This window comes from Varanus komodoensis, unplaced genomic scaffold, assembly GCF_004798865.1.
Source record: "Varanus komodoensis strain SLA01 unplaced genomic scaffold, ASM479886v1 scaffold71, whole genome shotgun sequence".
Classification (NCBI taxonomy): Eukaryota; Metazoa; Chordata; class Lepidosauria; order Squamata; family Varanidae; genus Varanus; species Varanus komodoensis.
In genome coordinates this window covers 284,921-308,277 of record NW_025336360.1, presented here as the reverse complement: position 1 = coordinate 308,277, position 23,357 = coordinate 284,921, and the positions used below count along the sequence as shown (strand labels likewise).

Below are 23,357 nucleotides of genomic sequence, written 5' to 3'. Positions count from 1 at the left end.
AGTCCCACTGGAGTCTGTGAAGAAGCTGAAGGAGCTCTTAGAAGCAGAAGAGGAATCGGCTCATTCCCATGGGAGGAGCCAGCTCCCTTCGTCGACCATCTGTGGAAACCCAGAGCTTCCAGAAGAATTCAAGGACATTTGTGATGACCAGGAAGATGCCCCCCTCATTTTAAAGAGATTTGGTAAGTGGGAAGCGCCCCCGAGTTCCTTGCATCATCCTGCCCCCCCCATGCAGGAATGCCTCAGTTCATAAGGAGGGACTTCTTGCTATTTTACACCCCTTGGGTCACACAAGTCGCTATCTTGACCTGGAGGGTTCAAAAACCACCTGGAATACATCAGCACACCCCGAAGCCCACCATGGCTTGCTTAAGCCACAAAAGGTTGTGGTTTGTGCTGGTGAATGCCATGTGGTTTTTGAATCACGGGGACTAGGTCAGCAATGCTTGGGGGAAAAAACCTGGAATATGGAATGGGGCAGCTGGGAAGGAGCTCCAGGGATTGTCCGGGTGGGAAGAAAATGGGACGGCATTCCCATTTTGCAGAACTTGTAGGAATCCTTGACAGATGGCATGCCCAGGACCAGAGTTTCCATCCTCAAATGCTCCCTCTTGGCCATGTTGCACACAGAATCATGTTATTTACCTCCCAAGGCCATCCCCTGCTTTTGCCCCTGAATGTGTGCTTTGCCCCCAAATCCTTCCCATCACCCTGGTTTGATATCACTCACCCCGGTCTCCCTGCACAATTTCAGTGTTTGCTAAGTCCAGGCTGAGCCAAGACACTATTTTACTGAGACTGTCCAATTGTCCTGGGTTTATTTGCCTTGCTTGCTTTAAACCACCTACCCTTCCGCCTTTAATCCTACACAGAAGCCCGTTTCTTTTTTCTGCTCAAGGGGAGAACAGTGTGTACATGTGTGCTAAGCAAAGCTCGGCCCCATAAAACAGTCTCCCTGTGAAACATCAACCCAGACGCCTGTTCCCAACGAGAGAAAACGGCAGATAAATCCGGCACAGTGAGACACGCCGTCTGTGGCAGATGATGCCCAGGGCCTTAAGCCATTAATTAACCAGCAACTCCAACAGGGCAAGCCTTTGCATGCGGATCCGAGACCCCCTTTTCTGTCAAGTCCTGCTCCCAGGCCTGACTTTGTAGACATCCAGGTGGAGCTGAAGGATTTATGACAATCGTAACTGCAGCGTATGCTCCTACCTAGTAATGCTCCATTGGTGAATTCTAGCATTATAATTCCATGGCATGTATAGCCTGCCTTTTCCCCTCTTGTGAGGAACCCAAGGCAGCTGCCCAGCTCCATTTTATCCTCACTACAACAGCCCCGCGAGGCAAGTTGGCCTGTGAGCAGGCAACTGTCCCAAAGCCATGCATGGAGTTTCAGAAGCCAGATCTCCCAGGTCCCAGATCAGCACCTTCACCTGGACCCCACCTGTTCTCCAGCCAGTCATGCCCTCAAAGCAGCAAGTTCCATCTCCCTTTTTCCATTTCCAACCAACGTCTGACTCTCCCTGTCAGTCCGTGCCCAGCTGTCTTTTGAACAACGTCTACATGTGTCTTTTGCTTCTTGAGCAGATCTTGCTGTGCGAGATGCCGACCTGTGCGAATTGTGCATCAATATAGCCTGCACTGGCTGCTAAGGACCACCGAACAAGGCAATGGGAAGCTCAGTTGCTGGCTGTCTGGACCTCTCCTTCTTATGGGGTCTAGGAGTCTTTATTTTCTCTGCATGATCCAGAAACTTCATGTCCATTCCCAAGACGCAGCCATCCTAGCCAAGCCCCTCTGAGTGCCTCTGGAGAAGAAACAGCTGGAAGATCTGGTTCTGGACTGTCCACTAGACTATTTTAGGCACTCAACACAGAGGAAAACGCTCTGAGGCTGGAGACAGTGCTCCATCTCAGCAAGGAGAAGATGGAGGTCCACCACCCTGCCTCCTGCCCCTTGCAGCAGGCACGAAGAGAACTGTGCTGGCTGCCCTCTGTGGTTGGAAAAGTGATCAAGGACGAGAAGAGAAGCAAAGAAACAGAGCGAGTCAGAAGGGGTCTCCCGGGCCATCTAGTCTGACCCCCGTCTCCAGCCGGCTCCGCTCATGACATGCCCACCATGTGCATGTCCAGCCTCTCCTTGAACACCCTCACCAACGGGGCCTCAACCACCTCCCATGGAAGCCCATTCCATCCCCTAAGGGTCTTAACTGTCAGGTAGTACTTCCTGGCATCCTCCCTAGATCTTGGTTCCCTGAGCTTTGCTCCATTGGAACACGTCCTGCCCTCCACTACAGGGGAAATAAGGTCGTGACCCACCTCTGCGTGGCCCCCCCTCAGGTACCTGCATGTCGCTAACACGTCCCCTCGGAGTCTCCTCTCCTCCAGGCTGAAGAGACCCAGTTCCCTCCGCCTCTCCTCATACGGCTTCCCCTGCAATCCAGCCACCATCCTAGTGGCCCTTTGCAGCAGGAAAGGGGGAGTCCGGATGGACTGGAAAGGCCAGGGATAAGAGTGACTGTGATGTCCCCCCAGCCTCTCTCCTTCTCCTTCAAAGCCCAGCCAGAGCAACTCAGGACCAAAGGACAGGTCACCTTGCTTCTCCCACCTTGCCAGCAACAGCCCGGCAAGGAGACATGCGGAAGCTTCTTAATTTGGGAGGTTCTGAGTGCCCAGGCTACACGTCGGATTATATTGCATGTATTTCAGCCACAAAGCACGCAAATAATGCTACTCTTCTCCATGCACACTGTTGCCCCGTGGTTTACAACTCCTTCTGAAACGTCCAAGCAAAGAGTCCAAACTCCTCCTCGCAAAACCGCTTGCCAGCCCCGAAAGAAAATAATAATGCGCCTACCTTGTGTATGTTATACTCGTGTAGATCGTGGCGCTGGGAAGGACACGGAGCTCGCCGAATGATAACCACGTTGTCTGGTGGCCGATGGAGCCCTGCATTATGCGGGTGCTTGGGCCCAGTCCAGTCCTCCTAGTCCATGATGCTGTGCTGTGAACACCCACTGGAAAAAAGCACACCAGGAATTTTCTTTATCTCATGTGCATTTTCAGAAAGGTTTGCAAGATGGTACCAAAATGCTCAAAGTCCCAGCAAGGAGGGAAAACCGAATGGGTCATTCAACATGTAAGCATTAAATTTATTTTAAGGCCTCCTTTATGGGTGCAGTCCTTTCAGAATAATTTACAGGCTAATATATCACAGACCGATATTGATTAAGCTTCCTGCAGAAATAGATATGGAACCTGAGATACTTTTCTGTCACAGGGGTCTTCAGTGAGGAACATAGAGGGTGGAAGATGGCTTCATGGAAACCTCTCTCTCTCTCTCTCTCTCTCTCTCACACACACACACACACACACACACACACACAGAGAGAGAGAGAGAGAGAGAGAGAGAGAGAGTGTCAGTCCCTCAGTGGACTTCCATCAGAGGGACATATCTCATTCCAGATGTCAGAACTGATAACTTGCAGAAGAATGTTGATAGTATCCCCAGTTAGGTTGCCTACCTCTGTTCTATAGCAACTGGTCCGTACCCTTGATGCACAAGTAGGCAGACTTGGTCTGGTGAACTTTAGGAAGAAAGCAACTCTCTTGTCACCTTCTTGATTCAGGACGAATCCATGACTGCCAGAACCATGCTGGCCAATAATCCTATCAAATCAAGTTTCCTGAGCAGGAGGGACAACCTTTTTTCCACAGAGGTGTACTTTTCCTCAGGGATATTCTAAATAATTTCAGATGGGGTTTGTAACGTTCACGAATGTCCAGTGGAGGGCGACAGCATGACACAAAACCTATGTTCCAGTCCAGGAAGTTTTGCAAGCTATGAGAAACCACGTTGGTTTGCAAATTATTTATCGCCCGGGTTGGCAATCCTGAATGGGCATACAGATGGAAGTGCCTCCTCTGAAATGTTTGCAGATTCCTGAGCTTGTCTTCGTTTCACGAAATGTATAAGCAAAAATGCACAACTTTCTCTTGATGTGCAACCTCCATCACATGTAGAGCATCCCAAAATAAATTGATTTCTCAAAATGCGCAGTTTTCTTACAATGTGCAGTTTTCTCCCACATTTTGCCCTATGGGTAAATTTGTACCGTTTTGGAAATTTCTACCAATTCAGGAATTGTTTGTGTGGCTTTCACATTTGGTGGCGGTATATCTCCCGCTTTGTACAGGATGAGCAGCAGTCACAGATGCAGTCAAAAGTCGAGCAGTGGGCTGGCATTCAGAAACTCTGCAAGCTCACGCATCCTGCATTTGCGAGAGCCAAAGTCCTTCTTTATCCAGCTTCTCTTAATATCCCAGGTTTTGCTGCTGGATTATCCTACCTTTAAAGCAGCTTCTGTCCTTGCTTATTTGGATCTGGGTATGAGTGTGCTGATCCGCCATTCTAGATCTGGAAGAGGGAGGGGCACTGAAAGGAGCTGCAAAGGTTGCTCAGCTTTGTTTATACTTTGAAAAGTTATGCAGTGAGCAGGACATTCAAGCTTTTTGATCTGCAACCTCATCCATGGCAGTATTTATTTATTTAAAGCTTTTCTATCTCATCCTATTACAGAAACTCTCAGGACAGTCTTACAATGGAAGAAAATAAAGCATAGCATCACGTCCTCTATAAATTCCCAATTAAAATAACAATTAAACCTTAAAATGTTGGAAAAACAAAAAGGTTTTGTCCTCGCGCTGAAAGGAATAAAGCGCGATGGCGAACCTCTCTGGAGAGCGTGTTCCATAACTGGGCGCCACTGCAGAGAAGGCCCTTCTCCGGGTAGCCACCCTCCTAATCTCCTTCAAGGAGGGCTCCCGAAGAGGGACCTTGGACCCAGATCTTAGGGGGCAGGCAGGCACATAGGGAAGGAGATGCTTCTTGATTTGCCCGCTGCAAGTTCTCTCTCTATTGGTCAGTGAAATAGACTAGGAGCAATTGCACTGCAGGGAAGGTCTCGGACACCTGGAGAATGGAGAGAACTGGCCTTCCAAACTACCTCAGGACGTAACCAGCAAACCAGACTTCTTCAGAGGAATAGCCCCTTGTTCTCAGATTATTTGCCCAGGCAAAAGTTGCCATGAGCTCCACATTATCTATCCATATTGCTTGTCACCTGCTCAGGAAGCCATGTGGCTAATGGGATGGGCAAAACATCTAATAAATAATATAACACAGGGCTGGGGAAAGTATCATCTTCCAGATGGCATTGGATAACAACTCCCATCATCTCCAACCATGGACCATGCTGACTGGGGGCTGACGGACATTCTAGTCCAGCAGCACTTGGAGGTTCTGAGCTCTGCCTCACCAATTCTCTGTATTCCAACTAAAAGGAACTGGCCCATTCGAGCTCCCTGCTTCCTACTGGTCCGCAGTTAACCTACAGGCTGGGAGACTTGAATGTTCTTTTCTTTCATGCTGCATGCTTAGACTTGCAAGCACCTGTGCTGCCCTCCAGCATGTTTTCTACATGCTCCTTTTGCAATCTCCAATTGCTGTTCATGGTTGGATGGCTGGACTCCTCCTCACATTAGGCTTTGCTGAAAATATCCCCTCCGTCTCTGGTTTGGCGTTTACATATCTCAATCTACGCTGAGTCAAGACATTGAGTTATCCATTTTCTGTTTGACTTCCTTGAAGTTTAAGGTGCTTTTAAGTTTCTTTTCCAGTGCTTAATTTGACAGGAACAACTCCTCATGAGGAAAGGTTATGATGTTTGAAGCCTTTATCTTAGAAACAAGCCAAGGAGGCGGCGGGGGTGGGGGGGGGGGACAGATAGAGAGGCAGAGAAGGTCGTATGATATTGAGCAGGTGGACACAGAAACATTTTTGTTCATCGCTCACAAAAGTTGAACCCAAGCTTATCCAGTGATTCAGGTCAGACAAAGGGAATGCTTTCCTAAACAGCACATTGTCACTGGAGGGAACTGCTTCCACAAGATGTGGTGATGGCGTCCAACCAGGATAACTTTAAGGGACGATCAGACCAAGTCATGCTGGTGAAGCCCACTGGCCATAGTGGCTTTTCAACGGCTCGACAGGAGTAACTGGGGAATCATGGACTCAACAAACTTGGAAGGGGGTATTCAGGCCATCTGGTCAACCCCTGCTCAGGGCAGGAGCTTACCTGAAGGCATCTGTAACAGGTGGCTGTCCAGCCTCTGCTTGAAGACTTCCAGTGATGGAGAACTCTCCACTTCTCTAAGAAGTTGCCTCCGTTTTCTAACTGGCGTGACTATTTGGACTCTTGAACTGGTATTTATCTGAATTCTTCCCTCCTATAACTGAAATCCTAATTTCATGTCTTACAGTCCTGGGGTTGCATTTTCTGTGTGACAGTCCTTTATGAACGTGCGAAGCGCAGTCATATCCTCTCTAAGTCTTCTCCTCACACGGCCAGTTCCTTCCAGCTTTCCTCAGTGGACTTCTAGCCCCCTGATCATCTTGTTTGCTCTTCTCTGAACTTGTGCCAATTTATTGGAATCCTCCTTGAAGTGTGAAGACTAGAACTGACTCAGTTTTCAAGCTGAGATCTAACCAGGATGGTAGAGTAGAACAGCTGTGGTTGTTGACTGACTTTAAGTCTTCTCCAATTAATGGTGACCCCATGAATGGACACCCTCCCAAATGGCCTGCCCTTCACAGCCCTGCTCAGCTCTTGTAAATTCATGGCTGTGGCTTCCTTGATGGATCCAATCCATCTCATATTTGGTCTTCCTCTTCTTATGCCTTCAGCTCCTCTAGCATGATTATCCCATTACGGGAACAATTACAGAAATGATTAGTTCCTGAAATCTTGGCCCTTGCCAGTTTTGCACATGAGCAGGAGATGCTGTTGCACTTAAATCTCTCTTCCGAACTTTCTCAAGGCATTGGTTTGGCCACTGTGGGCTGGACAGAACTTTGATCTGGCCCTACAGGACCCTTTTGATGCTCATTCATTTCTACGCAGTTACTTGTTTACAGTAGTGGGTGTCTGTGTGTTTGTCATGATGAAAGAACCCAACCCATATATATTCCATCCCGACTGAGTTTAAAACTGTTTATTTAGGGGACATTACAAATCAAAGGCATTTTCCAGGTCACAGAACTCCAGGAACTGCATGGAGCCCATAGGTGTGGGAGGAAGGAAGCTGAGAGCAAAGGTTTTGTGGGGTGTGTGATGGTGGTAGCAAGCTGGAAAGAAAAATGACCTGTAACTCCTCTCTGTCATTACTTTACTCACAAGAAGTGACTCCCAAACTTCATGGTCATTCAATTCCCTTGTGGGCTAAGCTACATGTTACACAGAATAGCAAAAATGTCTCAGGGGACATTTTCCAGAGGTCTTTTTTGTCCTCACCCTTCCTAGAAAAAGGACACTTGCCAGAATTTTCTCTGACTATTCTCCACAGATCCATGGTGTGCTCTTGCGGCGCCCGGCATCTCCCCTTTCTACCAAACCCAACTCCAAGACCTTGTGGGGCATGCAGAAGGGTGCCAAGCTGCCAACACAACAAAACTTTAAGGAAGAAGCTGCTCTGCTGGGGAAGCCCATGGTCACCCCTGCCCCCAGGGAATTTTGCACAATTCCTTATTTTTCTGGAAAAGTGCAGGGAAATGCCCTTTCTCAGCACACACTATTTCTGTGCCCACAGAAAGAGTGGGAAGGTGTTTTTGCACTACTGTGTCACATATAATGGCTACCAACTTTCCTTTGGTGATTTTTTAGACGAATATTGAAAAGCTGGTAACCTTGAGTAAAGAATGAGCAGAGGAGAGAGGCCATGCAACCCCTTTCCTGCCCCAGCAATTTTTCTCCCGGTTGGGAGGTGGTGTGAAGGCGAGTGGGTGGGGTGGGGGAGACACGTGTATGGGGGAGATGCCTGGTAGGACTTCCTTCTTTCTGCAACATCCCTGAGCTGTTCCCAATTGTCTAGTCTTGTGGCTGGTTGGCATTTCAGAAAAGAGCCATCTGAGGAGCTGTTCCGAGAAAGCTGGGGTAATGGCCAGTTGGGGCCTCTGCTCTTGAACTGGAAAGGGTCGCTGAAGGAACGCGGTGGCAAGAGCAAGAAGATTCCTCTGCTGGCCGATCCTTTTGCTGCCCAGTGTTCTCCCTTCTTCCCCTTCCCCTCCCCCATCCCACTTCCGGCCCATTGCAACCTCCATTTCTATGCACGGTTCGGCCAGGTGGCCAAAGCGGAGCAACAGGAGCGAGAATGCCTTGGCCCTTCCATCTGTGCAAGCAAGCGGGTGGTGCAATGGCAGCAGAGCAGCAAGCGCCAGCCATCGGAATCCCTTGAAGACGCCGGCAGGGGCAGCGGAGGGCTCTTTCGTCAGCACCCAGAGCAGGCGACGTTGGCGCAGATCTCACAAGTCTCCGGGTCGCCGGCGATATCACCTGAGGCCGAGAAAGACAAAGAATCCTGAGGCGGAGCACTTGAGAGTCAAGAAGCCCGAGAGCAGCTCCAAGGCGCTGCAGAGTCGTCCCTCGGGAGGTCCTGCCTTCATTGACCTGCTTGTCCAAAGTCCAGCAGCCCTGAGACATCCGAAAGCACAAGGAGGACCTCGCCGTGTTTCCCTGGAGGTAAGTCTCACCCCCACCAGAATTGCCGTCACATTCTCAGAAGCAGGAGGAGAGTGACTCTGAGCTCAGTTTGGGCATTTTGGAATGTATAGACAAGTTTACAAGATCTAGTGCTTGACCATACAAAGAAAGCTTGCACTGAGAAAAGGAGGAACGGTTTTTGTTAAAGCAGTTCTTTCTGTGATTTGCAAATTTTCAAGCCGCTTCATTCCACACGGATGGGACTCTTTCTAGGGATTCACAAGGATTTTTTCCACCGGTGCAAGGGTGAATAATTGTGACATAGTGTCGGTGGACTTGTTGCGAATTGGAGAAAAGACCTAGCCATGGCAAAATCTACAGGTTGAAGTCATAGAAATCTGAATTTATTTGCATCCATTATGGATTTTTCTGACCTCTGTAGTTCTAGACCAGCCTATTTCCCGACAGACTAGCTTTTCTTTTGCAGAGATTTGTTTGTTGGACAGATTGTTCAATTGATCGATTGATCAATAGATAGATAGATAGATATGGCAGATCATGATTGGTTGACTGATGGACTGGTATAGCAGATCAATTCAAATTATGTGAATCTTCTCCTCAGCAATTTATCACCATATCTATTCTTTGTAAGAATCAGAGCAGAACAAAAACAGGTGCTTGTGTTTTACAGGTCTCCTGAAAATATTATATAGTCAGTTCTGAGGGAGGGAAACCTTTTCTTGTGAAATTGAAGGAAAAAAAAGTTTTGTGTAGGGATGCAATTTGATTTTATTTATATTTGCAAACATGTCCCTAAGCAGCAGGAGGGGAACCAAGTTCTCCGAAAATGTCCACAATTCCAGAGCCTGCCCTTGCAGATGAACAATATTCACCCTTCGGATAAGGTGCATTTTAATATGCCTCCAAATATTGTGCAGGTTGGGTACACCTTTTTGGTGTGCTTCTAAAAAAATGCAGAATTGACAACATGCATCAGAGGTAAGCAAAAGAAAAAGAAAAGAAAAAAAGTGATTTGGGAACATTTTACCTCCCAAACACCTATTTTTGTGCTAGCTTATTTGAACCTGGAAATGTGTCACACATAAGACACTCTTATTAGATCTTGTTAGACCTAATGAGATCTAAAAGACAGGATATGAGAAACTACTCCAGGTGTTGGAATCTGTCCCAAGGAATGGGAATTCTTGCACATTTCAACGAAATTGCATGGAAGACTGCAACAGAATTAGAAGAACGTCCAAGATTGTTCCAATGGAGCAGTTGCTGCTAAGCAAGACAGAATATTGAGCTTCTACATTTTCATGTATGCTAATAGAGTCAAATGTATGCAGTAATGAAAATCATTTGTGTCTAAGCTCAAAGTTGATCTAAAGAGGCATTAAAAGGTGAAGCTTGGAAGAAGGCAGAGTGGTTTAAGAGGAGGGAGGCAGGGTGCTTGGGCAGGAATGGAAAGGCAGTTTCCCTTCCTCTCCTCTAGAATGCGTGCTTACAATTCCTTCTTCCAATAAACAGTTGGTGTTGATCATTAATTGAAAACATCAAATTCCCTTGGTGCTTTAGAGCAGGTGGCAATTCTTGGCTTTCCACCACAGGTCATTCAGAGGAGGAGAGGCAAAGCATAGAAAGGAGCACAACATCTTGCAGTGGCTGTGTGGGAAAGAAAGTTCTTTTCCTGCATCTGGATCATAGCTTCTTGCATATGACCAAGCGGCTTCCAGCCCGAGCAGCCAGCTTAATGCTGCAATACATTTCCCAGTTGCCAAGGTGGCCTTCTTCAATCAGGTGCCCCCCCAGGGATTTTGGACTTCAGCTTCCATCAGCCCCAGCCAGCATGGTCAATGCTCAGTTCCTGGGAGTGATATTTCAAAACATCTGGAGGTCACCAGGTTGAGGGAGTTTGGATTAAGGTAGTTCGGAACTAATTCCAACTTTCCTCTTTGCTCCAACCATAAAGGCCAGAGACCAGGGATAGATCCTAGGCAGTGAAAAGATTCAGAGCCCAGGTCGTAGGATACAGATTTTAATAAAATGTGCACATGCTAATTTATGTCTGTCTGCGCAAATGGAATTTGACTAGCATCTCTTAGAATTTCACTATAATGTACTTCAAGATGAGAGTTGGTAAGGCCGACCCATTAATTTCTCATCCAAATCAACTCATATCATCCCATATCAGCAGTTTCTCTTCAGTGAGAACTGATTTGCAATTTCTTTCCCGTCCCTTCCCCCATGTCTCACCCCCACCCACTTTTCCTTTTCTTTTCTTCCTGGGGAAAATTGACCCCTACCTTTTGCAATTGAGCTTAGACAAGAAGCTTCCATGAATACCAGAGAAAAGGTTTTCTAATATCAGCTGCCATGCAGGAGGTGGGATCTTTTTTTGGGGGGGGGGGGCTGGTCATTCATTTTGGAAGGGCAGGTGATCTCCTTTAATCCCCCCCTCCCCCACGGCAATTAAGCTAAGAATAAATGCTTCCATCGGCATCAGTGGATACTTCGCAAAATAGATCCATGGCCCTGGGAAGTAGATTTGACGTGGGCCTAGCAATGTCTCTACGAACTGCTCTTAGGCAAGACACCTCCAGGTTCGGGTCACTTACTTAATTCTCGGATCAGGCTTTCTGCTCCGGGGGAGGCACAGAGAGGTGCAAACTCAGCAGGAAGCTTTGGATGAGAACACACCGGCACCGAGGTGCTGCTGCGCATGCGCGGGTGCATGGCGGAGGCGCCTTGGAGGTTCTTCAGTTGCTTCACCAACTCCAGAGGAAATGAGTAGTCTCCCACCTGCACAGGAACAAAAACCCGATATAGCCAGGATTGGCCTTCTCGTGCCAGCACCAAATATGGGCAAAGTGGCCAAGAAGACCTCTTTGCCTATCACCAACCTGGTCTATTTTCTCACATGGAGGCAACAGGTGGAGCTCTGGGCCTCATTTACGTCCAGATGGACCTTTGCAAGGGCTGCGTAAGTCCTAGCCCAGAGATGGGCAGGGTGCTAGGTCATTAAAGTTTAGCTACTACTGTGCTGAAAACATCGCAATACTGGTCTTCATCCTGTTTGAGTTCCAGAGTGGTGTACAATGTACGACAAGAACAAGAGCAGCATTGATGTCACGGCCTTCTGAATTCAGAGGATTGCAGGCATCTGATGGCGTGTGGAGACCAAGATCATTGCTGCACTTCCCTCACTCTCCAAAACATTTAGATCAGCCTTTCCCAGCCTTGTGGCTTCCAGACACGTAAGGATTATAACACCCAGAATTCCTAGTCAGTGGCCCTGCTGGGTGGGAATTCTGGAGGCTGAGGTCCAAATGCCTCTGAAGGTCACCCGGTTGGGGGAGGCTGATTTAGATGACCAGCTTGGACCATCTAAATGTTGTTTACTGCTCAAGAGAAGGAAAGGCTGAGGCACTACCAGACTCTGGGAAAACAGAGGTGCCTTAATCCTTCCTTCCCCACCCCTTGGAATGCCAGCACCCATGCCAGCTTCAAGGACGATCTTCCATCTTTGAAGCCCAGTTGGCATAGAAAGAACTGCTGGTGGGGGGGGGGGGAGGGTGGAAAGTGTCCCCCTCATGTTGAGTCCCAGTTCCAACCATAGAGTGTTTTTCTGGGGTTCCATCAGAGACTCTGCCCCATCCTACACTCCCATCCCCAGACCATTTCAAGAGGCATCTAGGAGGTTCTTCAGTCGTTTCACCAACTCAAAGCTAGTCTTCCACCTGCACAGAATTGAGAATTGAGCCCTACAACACAATTACAACAATGTGAGTAACAACCACAGTTCTAAAAGGTAGGCTGTGATCTGAACAGGTTTGGGGGTGATTGAAAATAAAAATAATGAAGACATGTGTTTGTCTCACACCTCAAAGATTCCATGTGCCAAGTCGATCTCTTTGGAGAGGCATTCCATAATAGGGATACCACTCCCAAGAAAGCCCCCTACTTTTTAGGTCCACTAAGTATATGCAGAAGGTCCTAGCAGAAGATCTTAGATCATGGGCATGGTGCTCCTTCAGTTTTTTAGCTCCCAAGCCATTAGCAGTTTTATATGTGAGTATTAGCCCTTTGAATTTGTCTCAGAAATGAATGGGCAGCCAGTGTGATGTTTTTTTCAATTGGTGTAATGTGTATGCATCAGTTGGGATGCACCCATCAAAAATCTGGCAGTGCTGCGCTGCGCTAATTGAAGCTTTTGAGCAGACTCCAGTCATAGTCCAACATATGTGGCAGGGATCCAACCAGAGCATAGGCCAATATGGCAAATTAGCTTGGCTGTAAAGCATGTGTTTTGCATGCCGAATGCCCCATTCAGTCTCAAGCAGCTTTGCAGAAGAATATGGCGAGACCCTGAAGACCTAGGCAGAGCACAGAGTAGGGTGAGCAAAGCTTTGTAGGGCCATATTTACCCATGGGAAGGGCTCAGTTTGCATGCCAAATTCTTGGGTTTAGCCTCTTGTAGTTTTCACTCAAAAAGGGCTCAAGCAGCATGGAAAGACCACATCTTTCTTCAGCCTCTGGAGAGCCGTGGTCATTCTGAGTGGGCAGCACTGGGCTAGAGCTGGGTAGAGAGCTTCACCCCAAATGCTGTCCACACACGGTCCCAGTCTGGGTCCCCTTTTCTCTGGCAGCACCCTATTTCCTTCAGCTACCAGCTAGAGATGCTGCCCTAGCTTGTGCGCAGTGCCCCCTCCGTTCCAAAACCTGAAATGCCGCTCCGAAGACTTGTCTTCTGCCAGACCCGCCACTGGGATGCACCCCTTCTCCAGAGCATAGGAAGCCACCCTTAACTCTGGAAAAGACAACATGCTCAGGAATTGCATGTGGCACCTTTCCCAGAAAGTATCGTTTGCCTGGAAGAGTTCTTGTGTGGGAAAAGTGCAGGAGCCGAGTGCTGCACTGAAAGCCGTAGCTGGGATGCCGGGTGCTGCCTTGTGCTGGATCACACTGGTCTGCCATGCTAGAGAGGCTTGCGGTTGAACCAACAGCCTCCTCTGCGCAGAGCAGATTCTCTGGTACACCATGAACGCACGTCCCTTAAGGCAGGGGTGAACAAAGCTGGGGCCAAGGGGCAGGGCCGCCTTAGCAGCATGATGGGCCCCGGGCAAAGCAGTGTCCTGGGGCCCCTGCGACAGCTACAACTACGGTTAATGTTGGACGCTTGCTGATTTTCCAAGGATTAACACACACAGATGAGTATGGGGCCCACTGGCAAGTGCCCATCAGGCCCGTGCGTTCAGACGGCCCTGCCAAGGGGCAGCCCAAGGATTCACATGGGGCTGGCCCACATGCATCTGGAGATGGGCAGAGCTGAATGAGACCCTCTCTCCATCTCCACCAGAGCTGTCTACAGCTAGGTGGATCACTCACCGCCCGTGTCGGCTGGGGCTTGCAGGCCCAAACACCCGGAGAACACCGTGGTGTACCTGGGGATTTCTCTGACGTCTGAGGGGATTCAGGCAGGGGTCCTTTGCAGCCATACTTCTAGAGAGGGATTGAACCTCAGGGCTTCTGCATGCGAAGCATCTCCTGTGAGGGCCCCTGCCCTAGAGATGTAGGGTTAGAAGATGAAGCTCCTGGGAAGATGCCAGGGCTCTTACCTTGACTGAGACCCCATCGGAGAGGCATGCAAGCGCACACAAGCAGAGTGTCACGGCAACGCAGGTGTTCATGGTGAGTTACGCTCTGGATCTCACTAGGAATGTCAGGTCCTGGGATCCTTTGCTAGACAGCAACGAAGCTGGATTTTTAAAGACTGCTTCTCGTTACTGTGTAACCAGGTGTCGTGGCACTGACTGGGACGGTTTATAGGCCCTTTGGCAGATTGTAAATTGATAACCCAATTGACTGAGTGACAGCCCAGGGGAAAAACGGCTCCACCAAACAGTTATCGACGTCCTTGTGATTTTACAATGGCTCATCAAAAAGGTGTTGTTTATGAGTGCCACTCGCTATATCCCAGCTGGGATGGGTCTAATGGCAGGTGGCTGATGAATCAGCCCAACACCCAAGGACCAGGAGACCCCTCCAGGCCTGGCTCCATGAGCTGCGGCCCCATCCCTGCTCGCATAGGCAGGCTGGTTGGCATGGATGGCCCTGAAGAGGAACAGGATTCCCGGGGAGCCTGCATCTCTGAACATCTCATTTACGCCGCGCCAGAGACGCGGGCCTGTGGCCACTCTGCTCTCAGCAGTTGGTTACAGGAGTATGTGCTGCGCAAGCTCTGCGTACACCTCTTGTACGACAGTGTCAGAGATATTTGGAGTGGGATGGTGCAAATTGGTGTCCTGCCACAGCAGCGGGTTGGACCCAACAGCCCTCATGGCCCCTTCCAGCTCTACTATTCTATGATTCGCCACCTATCAAACAACAGGTACCACCTTCTTATGAAATAACCCTATATTGCATATTTAATAGTGTGACAGCACTGAACACAGAATTTTGACAGCTGTCGAAGCTCAGGTTTCCTTTAAAATTGGGGTAATCCCTGGGTTTTGGCAGGGACGTATGCATATACATATCCATATGTCCCTGTGGAAGGGATGATTAGCCCAGTCCAGAAAAGTAGAATAATAGATAGAGTGAAATAGAAAGAGGTCTGGGTTTGGCTCCCAGCTGTCAAAATGCCATGGCTTGCACATTTCCACCTCCCTGAAAATGTAGACTTTCTGGAAAGGGTGGGAAATAATACATGTAAAAACGTGCTAAGTCGCTAATGACGCCTGATTCTGGGTGTGCAAAACTGGGATATTTCTTTTTATTTATTTGTTTATTTAAAGTTTTTATATCCTGCCCTTTACAGTATCTCAGGGTATCACCTACTGTGGAAATTTTTGTTCTTGTTTTGTAGTATTAGTAGAGCTTCATCTGAAAGATAGTAATGCACAATAGGAAGGGTTGCAATGCTAAAACAATGCCTAAATCCAGAGGGCAAAATGCAAGGGGCAAAACCAACTGCTTGAACAATAAAGCTCCAGGACAGTGGGTTTTGCTCCCTTCCATGAGCTTCGCTAACTTTTCCAGAAGCAAGGGTTTCCACTCGTTTGGGAGCGCTTTTCCTGAGTGTGATTGGTCCATTGTCCAAACACCTCCTCCCACAAGTATAAGGGCACAATAGGATATTCCCCAATCATTCCAAAAGCCATATAACAAAACCACCCTAAACCCATGTGCCCCAAAGATCAATCAAGTTCCCCTTACACACAATGATAAGAATGTCTAAGAGCATAACAACTTTCTCTGAGAATATACACGTAACAACCCCTTCTTCCCTCCTTTTACACATTTATAGTCCTCATTTTTCTTGTGGACACGGCCCTGTTTGACGCAGCTCCCATCCCTGTATCAGCAGAAAGAGGAAGTGGCTCGTATCTGAATGACACAAGGCTTGATGCTTGGCTGCTACAATCCTGGCTACACCTTTGCTTTTGTGAACACAGAAGAAAAAATGAGATACTCTTACTATAATAGCTCTCCTCAAGGAGCTTGGGGAACTCTCTGCTCCAGAATATCCAAGGTGGGACTGCTACAAAATGGTGCAGGTAACCCCAAAGCATAACTCAGCCTTCCCCAACCTGACCGTCTACCAGTGTTTTGACAACAAATCCCATAATCCCTGCCCATGGATCATGTTCACTGGAGCTGATGGGGAGTTGTAGGCCAAAACATTGGGAGGGATTTTGGATGCCGAAGCTGCCCCAACAGAAGGTAGGCATGTCATGACTGGAGCCAGACTAGATGGCTCAGGAGGTCCCTTCTGACTCACTCCGTTTCTATAAGGAAAGCCTTCCATGAGGGTGCCCCTCCAGAACTGGATGACAGGGTGAATGGCCAGATCCAGCAAGTCTCTCTTCCTGTTCCTATTCTTATGGCTATTTATTTACTTCATTTTGTACTACCCAATAGCTGAAACTCTTTGGGTGGTTTGCATTTAAAACCATTTAAAAACATAAAATGCAGTATATAAATATTTAAATGGATAAAACTTCAGTATAAAAGAGAAATAAAAACTAGAGCAAGAACTAGCAGCTGCACAAAGATTTAAAATTAAATCTTAAAATAGACTGAAACGAAAATTCCTGGAAAACAAGGCCTTCACTGTATCTTTGCCTGTGGGGAGGTATAGAAACAACAACAACAACAACTTGTGCAGATTGTGTGTAGTGGAACCATAGTGTGGCATAACTCACAAGACTAAACGGATGACAGGTATATCATTGTATTGAAAGATTCTATCTTGCAACCAGCAAGGCCGTGGTAAGTTTTGAGATAAAATTGGCCGCTGTAACATTCCCTATAGCTACTCCCTGAAAAAAGAGTCCTAAATCCCCCAAAAGGCAGTTGTCAACAAAGCAAGTCAAGAAGTCCTTGGTTCCCCCAGGAGCAAGTCTTTTGCCAAGCTGCTGCATCTGAACTTCCCACTCCAGATGGGCCAGCCTCAAATGCTTTGCCTTACAGCAGGGACCAGTCCCAGCAATATCTTGTTCCTGCGAAACCATCCTCTGCTCAATCTGTAGGCTAATCTCGGAGAGAACAGCACATTTGAGAAGGGTGGGGCAGAGAGGGTCAACATCCTGCTAATCAAAAAGTGCTGGTGCTGAGCCCCTGCACTCCCTGCCTCAGCTACACCACCATGTGCAGGCTCCTTCTAACCTGAATCCAAAAGTTGCTCCAGGTCAATTTACAGCTGAAGGGGAAATACACCTGGGAAGGGCTTCGAGGTAGATGGCACTAAACCCACTTCAGGAATGACTATTAGTGTAATATTTTAACCCGGGTGAAGGGCACCAAAAGCCAAACTAGTGCAAGTTTTGCTTTATCAGCCATAAGGGCAGACCATAAACATGATGAAAGAAAAACAGAGATGTTTCAGGTTGTGACTACCTGTGATGAGAGGAAAGCGTCTCTCTGTCCGCCCACAAAACTCACTCTGTTTCTCATGTAAACCATGAGAAATGTGGTGGGAAAGGAACAGCCGTTCAGAATAGAGAAGGGACGCTTTCGTGTGGCCAGACCTGAATGCTTGGAAGATGTTCTCAGGCAGCCTATAAAGCAGGGTCCTCAAACCTTTTCTACAGGGGGCCAGTTTAAAGGTGCCGGCAGTGGGCGCAACCCGCCAAGGCAGTGCCAGCGGGGAGCTGGGCCAGTGAGGGGGGCGGAGGGGTGCGCACGGTGAAGCAGGGGCAGAGGCCCACGAGGCACGGTACTGGCTTGCTTGCGCGGAGATAATTTTCTCAGACAGTCCAAAACAATCTGCGCGAGCAAGCGGCTGGGTGCGCGCCCACCTGCACGCTTGCGCATAGTCCAAAACCTCTCAGGTGGACCAGATAAATGGGCATGGTGGGCTGGATTCGGCCCACAGTCCATAGTTTGAGGACCCATGCTATAAAGTGTAAATAAACAAGACTCACAAGGGGAGATAATCATGCTAGGGAAAGTCTAAGGCAGAAGAAGGAAAGGGAAATGAACTATGAGATGGAACTTGTGTTTGCAAGAACTGAGCAGGGCTGCCAAGGACAGGACAAAGGGCAAGGATTCAGAGGGCACCAACGTTGATCTGGGGAGTGGAAACAAGCCCACGAGGAGATTGAAGGAACTGGGCATGTCTAACCTTGAGAAGAAAAGATGGAGGGGAGATAGGGTAGCTCTCTTCAAGCCCTTGAAAGATGGTCCCCAAAAGGAAGGCCAGGATCTCTTCTCGGTCAAACCAGAGTGCCGGACATGGAACAACAGGCTCAAGTACAGGAAGTCAGGTTTCAGTTGGACATCAGGAAGAACTTCTTGACTATTAAAGCTGTAGAGCAATAGAACCCATGGCCTGTGGAGGTGGTGGGCTCTCTCACCCTGGAGGCATTCAAGATGCAGCTGCACAGCCCTTTGGGAAGGACAGTTTAACGGGGAATCCTGCACTGGGCAGGGTGTATGACCTGAGGGCCTTCTCGGCCCCTTCCAACTCTACTACAGCTGATAGTACAACGGTACAACAGTAAGATAGTACAATTCTGTCATTGAGAGGGCGTTCATTCCTGGAGCCGCCATAAGTCAGATATGACTTGACAGCATGTCATAATAAACAAACACAGAGTGAGGACAATCCTTTCAGAGTATGAACACACATGAGAAGTACTATAGAGATTAAAACACACCCAGTGCTCTTGTCCACCTTGCAGCGATTAGATAAGCTCAACAACTTCACACACATGGCTGACCAAGCACCCTGTGAATGAGGCTGAAAATGGAAGCATCTTTCATTGCGGAAGCACTTTTGGGAAACTGGGGGGTTTCTCTTGGCATGACTCTAACCCCGCCTCTTCCTAGGAGGCAGACATGATGCTGATCTCACTCACCTGCATTGTGTTCTGGGGAGTTTCCCAGGCATGCATGAGCAGCCGGCTGTTTTGGTGGGAATGGCAGCTCTGTGTTTGCGGATGATGGGGAGTTGGCTGACCCAGCCTGGGCTGAGAGCTTGAACTCTGATAACGGAGTGGTTCTTGTAACAGACGGGCCTCCACCTGCAGCCCCATTTCTCAGTACCAGTCTGAGCCTGCTCTGGATGTCAGTCGGTCAAGGGTAGCTATGGGGTCCAGGCCACCTGCCCGTGGGAACGAAGAAGAAAAAGAACAACAACGTCAGGAGGGAGGGGATTTGGAGATGAGTAGTCTCTCGGGTGGAGAACTCCAACCTCCGGAGGAGATGGCCCCAAAGGCCCCTCGTTACAGCCCCAAGCTGGACCAAGTAGGGGTTCAGAGTGGAGAACGCAGGTGCTCTCGGTTCCACAGTGCCCCTCCTTCCTGAGACAGGCCCAGAAGGGCTCATAAGCAAAGCTTTAGGTAAAGGGGGGCAGAGAGGGTTCAACTTCTCACTTTGTGTATATTCAGAGGCTTCTGTGTAGAATAAAGATGCTTACAAGAAGTGCTGGAGAGTCTGGCTTGCTGGGGAGGGAATACCTGGCTCACAGCATAGTCCACCAAAGCCATGTGTTAGCACAAAACTAAAATATGTATGAAAAACATAGCTGTGCTAGAACCCTGCTAATGGGGAGACACAGTTGAGAATTTCTCTCCTTGGGGACATTCACTGGGCTGTTCTACCCCCATTTCTCTGCTCACAAACAGAATGGAGAATTTCCAGTAACTAATCACAAAAATCCTGAATTGCCAATTTTATCTCAGTTGTCAATGTTCGCTCAATAGCCAAGAATTTGCTTCTATCCACACCCTCCCAGACTATTCAGGTTAAAGTTCTAGAGAATGTTGAGGCTTGTATACCCCTCAAAACAACAGAAACTAGTTCACATGAACACAAGTAGGGGAAGCTAGAGTGTTTGGGGATTAAGACCCGTTTGAAGCAAATTCTCTGTCCACCTTTCAGCCCTGCCCACATGCTGATACACATTTCACACTTTCCCTGGCCTTTCTACATCCCTGAAAAGGTGAACAAGTTCCATCCCTTTTCCAGGGAAAAGGAATTTTCACAGGGAAGTGTCAAAAGCAAGGTCTCCTTAAAAAAGATGCTGATTGAACAATGGGATATTTCTGACTGGAATATAAATAACCCCAAACTGCAGTCAAAAGCACTTAAATTTAAAAAGATTCAGAGTTTTGACAGCAAGATGTCAAAGCTGTCAAAATTCCTTTTTTCTACAAAAAGTGGGGATGAACTTTTGAAATTTCCAAGGACCTAGAAGTTTGGGAAAGCATTAAAAATGTGCAGCAATTTGTGGATTAGCTGCATGGGAATCGGGAAAGTGAGACTCTTGCTATGAGTGGGGTATACGTTCCAAATTGCCCCGCTTTTGCAGCAAAGACCACTCATGCCTTCGGTTTCTCCCGACTACTTGTCTTTTTCCAAAGGTCTACAATTATCATGAAAACAGAGAAACAGAGCAGGTCAGAAGGGGTCTCCCGGGCCATCTAGTCTGACCCCCGGCTCCAGCCAGCTCCACTCATGACATGCCCACCATGTGCATGCCAAAGGAATAATTATAATAATTCTGTAAATGCATGAAAATGCACATTGATCTTGGTGTATAACTTCCTTCCAGTTATTATTTTTATATGAAACTTTCCTGAAGCATATTCATTTTTAAATGCAACTTTTCTCTAGCTTTTCTGTACACTGCTTTCAAATTTGTAAAATACAAGGAAGTCTGAAGGGTAACTTCTCTCTAAACTGCATGTTAGGCCAGGGAATGTGTTGCTATTAGGTTGGTTCAGATAAAAATGCAGGTGGATTGAAAACAGTATGAGAGGACAGTGTTTGGATAAGTTTTGAATGAAACTAAAGGGGTATCAATCAATCCATTATTCAGTCATTGACCAGCCAATAGAAACTAAAGGGATGTATTTTGGATAACCCAAAAAACTAAAGGGTATCAACAGTCCCTGGGGAGAATTCATAAAAAGTGTGACACCAATATTATGCTATGCCAATCATCTTACAAGGAGAGCAAACACAATGTTACATCAGGTTGGAGATGTAATCAGAAAGAGGCATATATTCATATGTGGTGGTATTGGATTATTACAGTTTTAGAACAAGATCTCCTTAGAAATTATAAATATTACATGTGAAATTCTGTACATTACATCAGCCTCAGCTTTGTTAATGAAATGGTATAAGCAAAAAGCAAAGGTGACCCCTAAGCAATTAATTCTATTCATATGGATTGCAGCTTTGCAGGGTATTAGCTGAAAACTGAAAAAAAAGGAGAATTCCAAATTCTTGCTACACAGAGCTGTAAAAAATAACCGTGTGTGTGGGGGGGGGGGGGGGAATCACATACCTACCGAAATTTGCTAAAGGCAAAGACAACATCAAATAGCTGTTTTCTATAAAGGAAGGCATGATTTTTTTCATACACAAATCAGAGTCATAAATATTTATCAAAGCCTTTCCTCGGTTCATGAGAAAGAGACTAAGAGTGCATCTGTGGTGGGCGGTTGTTATCTGGCTGTCGTAGGAAAAGGGGGGCTCCCTTCTCAACTTCAGAAAAGGCTTGCAAGGTCACACGGGGGACCCACCCTCCCATCTGGCACATTTCTCCCCAAACTGGCTGGAGGTCTGAAGATGGAAGGCCATCTTTGGGACAGATGCTGCGGGGGTCCCGGGGAAAGGGGAAAGGGGGAACCAGGTGCCACCGGCTTCCCCCAAACCAAGATGGCCTTTCTGCCCCTCCTCCTCACCTCAGTGTTTCTGAGCATGGGAGGAGCATGGGAGAGGAGGACCGTTCCAGTGGATGCTTGTGCCTTCCAACTTCAGAAGTTTATGGGCAACCACACAGGATGTGTGACAAAACCTATGGCCCCCGGACAGTGTCTGAGTGGCCATAGGATTTCCTTTGGATTCCCAGACCTGAGGTTCAAGGTTGACCTCCAATGTTGGAACTGGACATTGGAGCTCTGACACTGACCTGTATCTCCTTGCAGCCCACATGGCGAAACACCACAGCAGCCGCTCTCCAAGGTCAAGAAGAGATGCTACAGTGGGGTGGGAAGGTGTTTTGGTGAGTGGGAAGGAAAGGAGGCTGAAGAGGCCAAAATATGAGGCACCCTGAAGCCATGCATCCTCTTTCCCTCCTGCTCCAGGATGTTCTAGCTAGATAGGCACAAAAGTCAGTCCAGCAAAATGTAGGGAGAATGCTGAGACAAGCTGAATACGAATCAACCATGTGATGTGGCTGCAAAAAAGGCCAATGCTATTTTGGGTTGATCATTCATAGAAGGATCACTTCCCGGATCACTTTTACTCAGCACTGGTTAGGCCTCCTCTGGAGTCCTGCGTCCCGTTCTGGGCACCACAGTCGAAGAAAGATGCAGACAAGCAGGAGGGCCATTCAGAGGAAGGATGATCCAGAGACTGGAGGTAAAGTCCTCTGAGGAGAGATTGGAAGAGCTGTGTATGTTTAGCCCACATAAGACAAGACTTATCTTATCTGTCTTATCTGAGAGCCAGTGTGGTGTCGTGGTTAAGAGCGTGGAACTGGGACTCAGGTGATCCGGGTTCGAGTCCCCACTCGGCCATGGAGCCAACTGGGTGACTTTGGGCCAGTCACAGACTCTCAGCCCAACCTACCTCACGGGGTTGTTGTTGTGGGGATAAGATGGAGGAGGAGCATGATGTATGCTGCCTTGAGCCCTTTGTAGGAAAAAGGAAGGATATACATCGGGGGAAAAAAGACTGAGGGGAGATATGATAGCACTCTTCAAGTACTTGAAAGGTTGTCACGAAGAGGAAGGACAGGATGTCTTCTCAATCATCCCAGAGTGCAGGGCACAGAATAACTGGCTCAAGGTACAGGAATCAAGATTCTGGCTGAACATTGGGAAGCACTTCCTGACTTTTAGAGCAGTACAACAATGGGATCAATGACCTCAGGAAGTTGTGGGCTCTCCCACACTGGAGGCATTCAAGAAACACCTGGACAGCCATCTGAGAGGGTTGCTTTAGCTTGGAGTCCTGCACTGAACTGGGGCTTGGACCCAATGGCCTCTTGACCCCTTCCAATTCTAGTATTCCATGATTCACTGACCCGCACTATCCCTTCTGTTCTCTACTGGATGACCAACAGATTCCATGTTTGGGGTCTCTGAGGCCATCCCAATTGGGGTGTGGCCTAAATGCAACTTGCTTTTATTGAGAACAATGAAGAAGCCCATACATTCCACTCACAGTATGGACAAGAAGCCAGTGGATTCCACTCACAGTTTTCCCTGGAATGTTACGGGAAGATGTGAATGCCCCACACTAGATTAAATGTCACGTCATGAGAAGGCAAGACTCCCCGGGGAAGGTAATC

The 23,357-nt window shown here is 47.9% G+C and overlaps 1 protein-coding gene across 1 annotated transcript; it reads right to left on the bottom strand.

Moving 5' to 3' along the window:
- Positions 1-8,327: 8,327 nt before the first annotated feature.
- Positions 8,328-14,232, bottom strand: LOC123034707 (guanylin-like). The gene is made up of 3 exons (XM_044452293.1): positions 14,161-14,232; positions 11,161-11,344; positions 8,328-8,392 (listed from the first exon to the last, which is right to left on the bottom strand). The coding sequence occupies exons 1-3, from the start codon at positions 14,230-14,232 to the stop codon at positions 8,328-8,330; spliced, it is 321 nt and encodes a 106-aa protein (XP_044308228.1).
- Between the last annotated feature and the right edge of the window lie 9,125 nt (positions 14,233-23,357).

What these genes read in the sequence shown, in the direction of transcription:
- LOC123034707 (XM_044452293.1), bottom strand. Translation starts at nt 14,232, where the DNA reads ATGAACACCTGCGTTGCCGTGACACTCTGCTTGTGTGCGCTTGCATGC. An exon ending in CCGATGGGGTCTCAGTCAAG is followed by an intron (nt 11,345 to 14,160) that starts GTAAGAGCCCTG and finishes GTTCCTGTGCAG; the next exon opens with GTGGGAGACTACTCATTTCC. An exon ending in AAGCCTGATCCGAGAATTAA is followed by an intron (nt 8,393 to 11,160) that starts GTAAGTGACCCG and finishes TCTCGGCCTCAG; the next exon opens with GTGATATCGCCGGCGACCCG.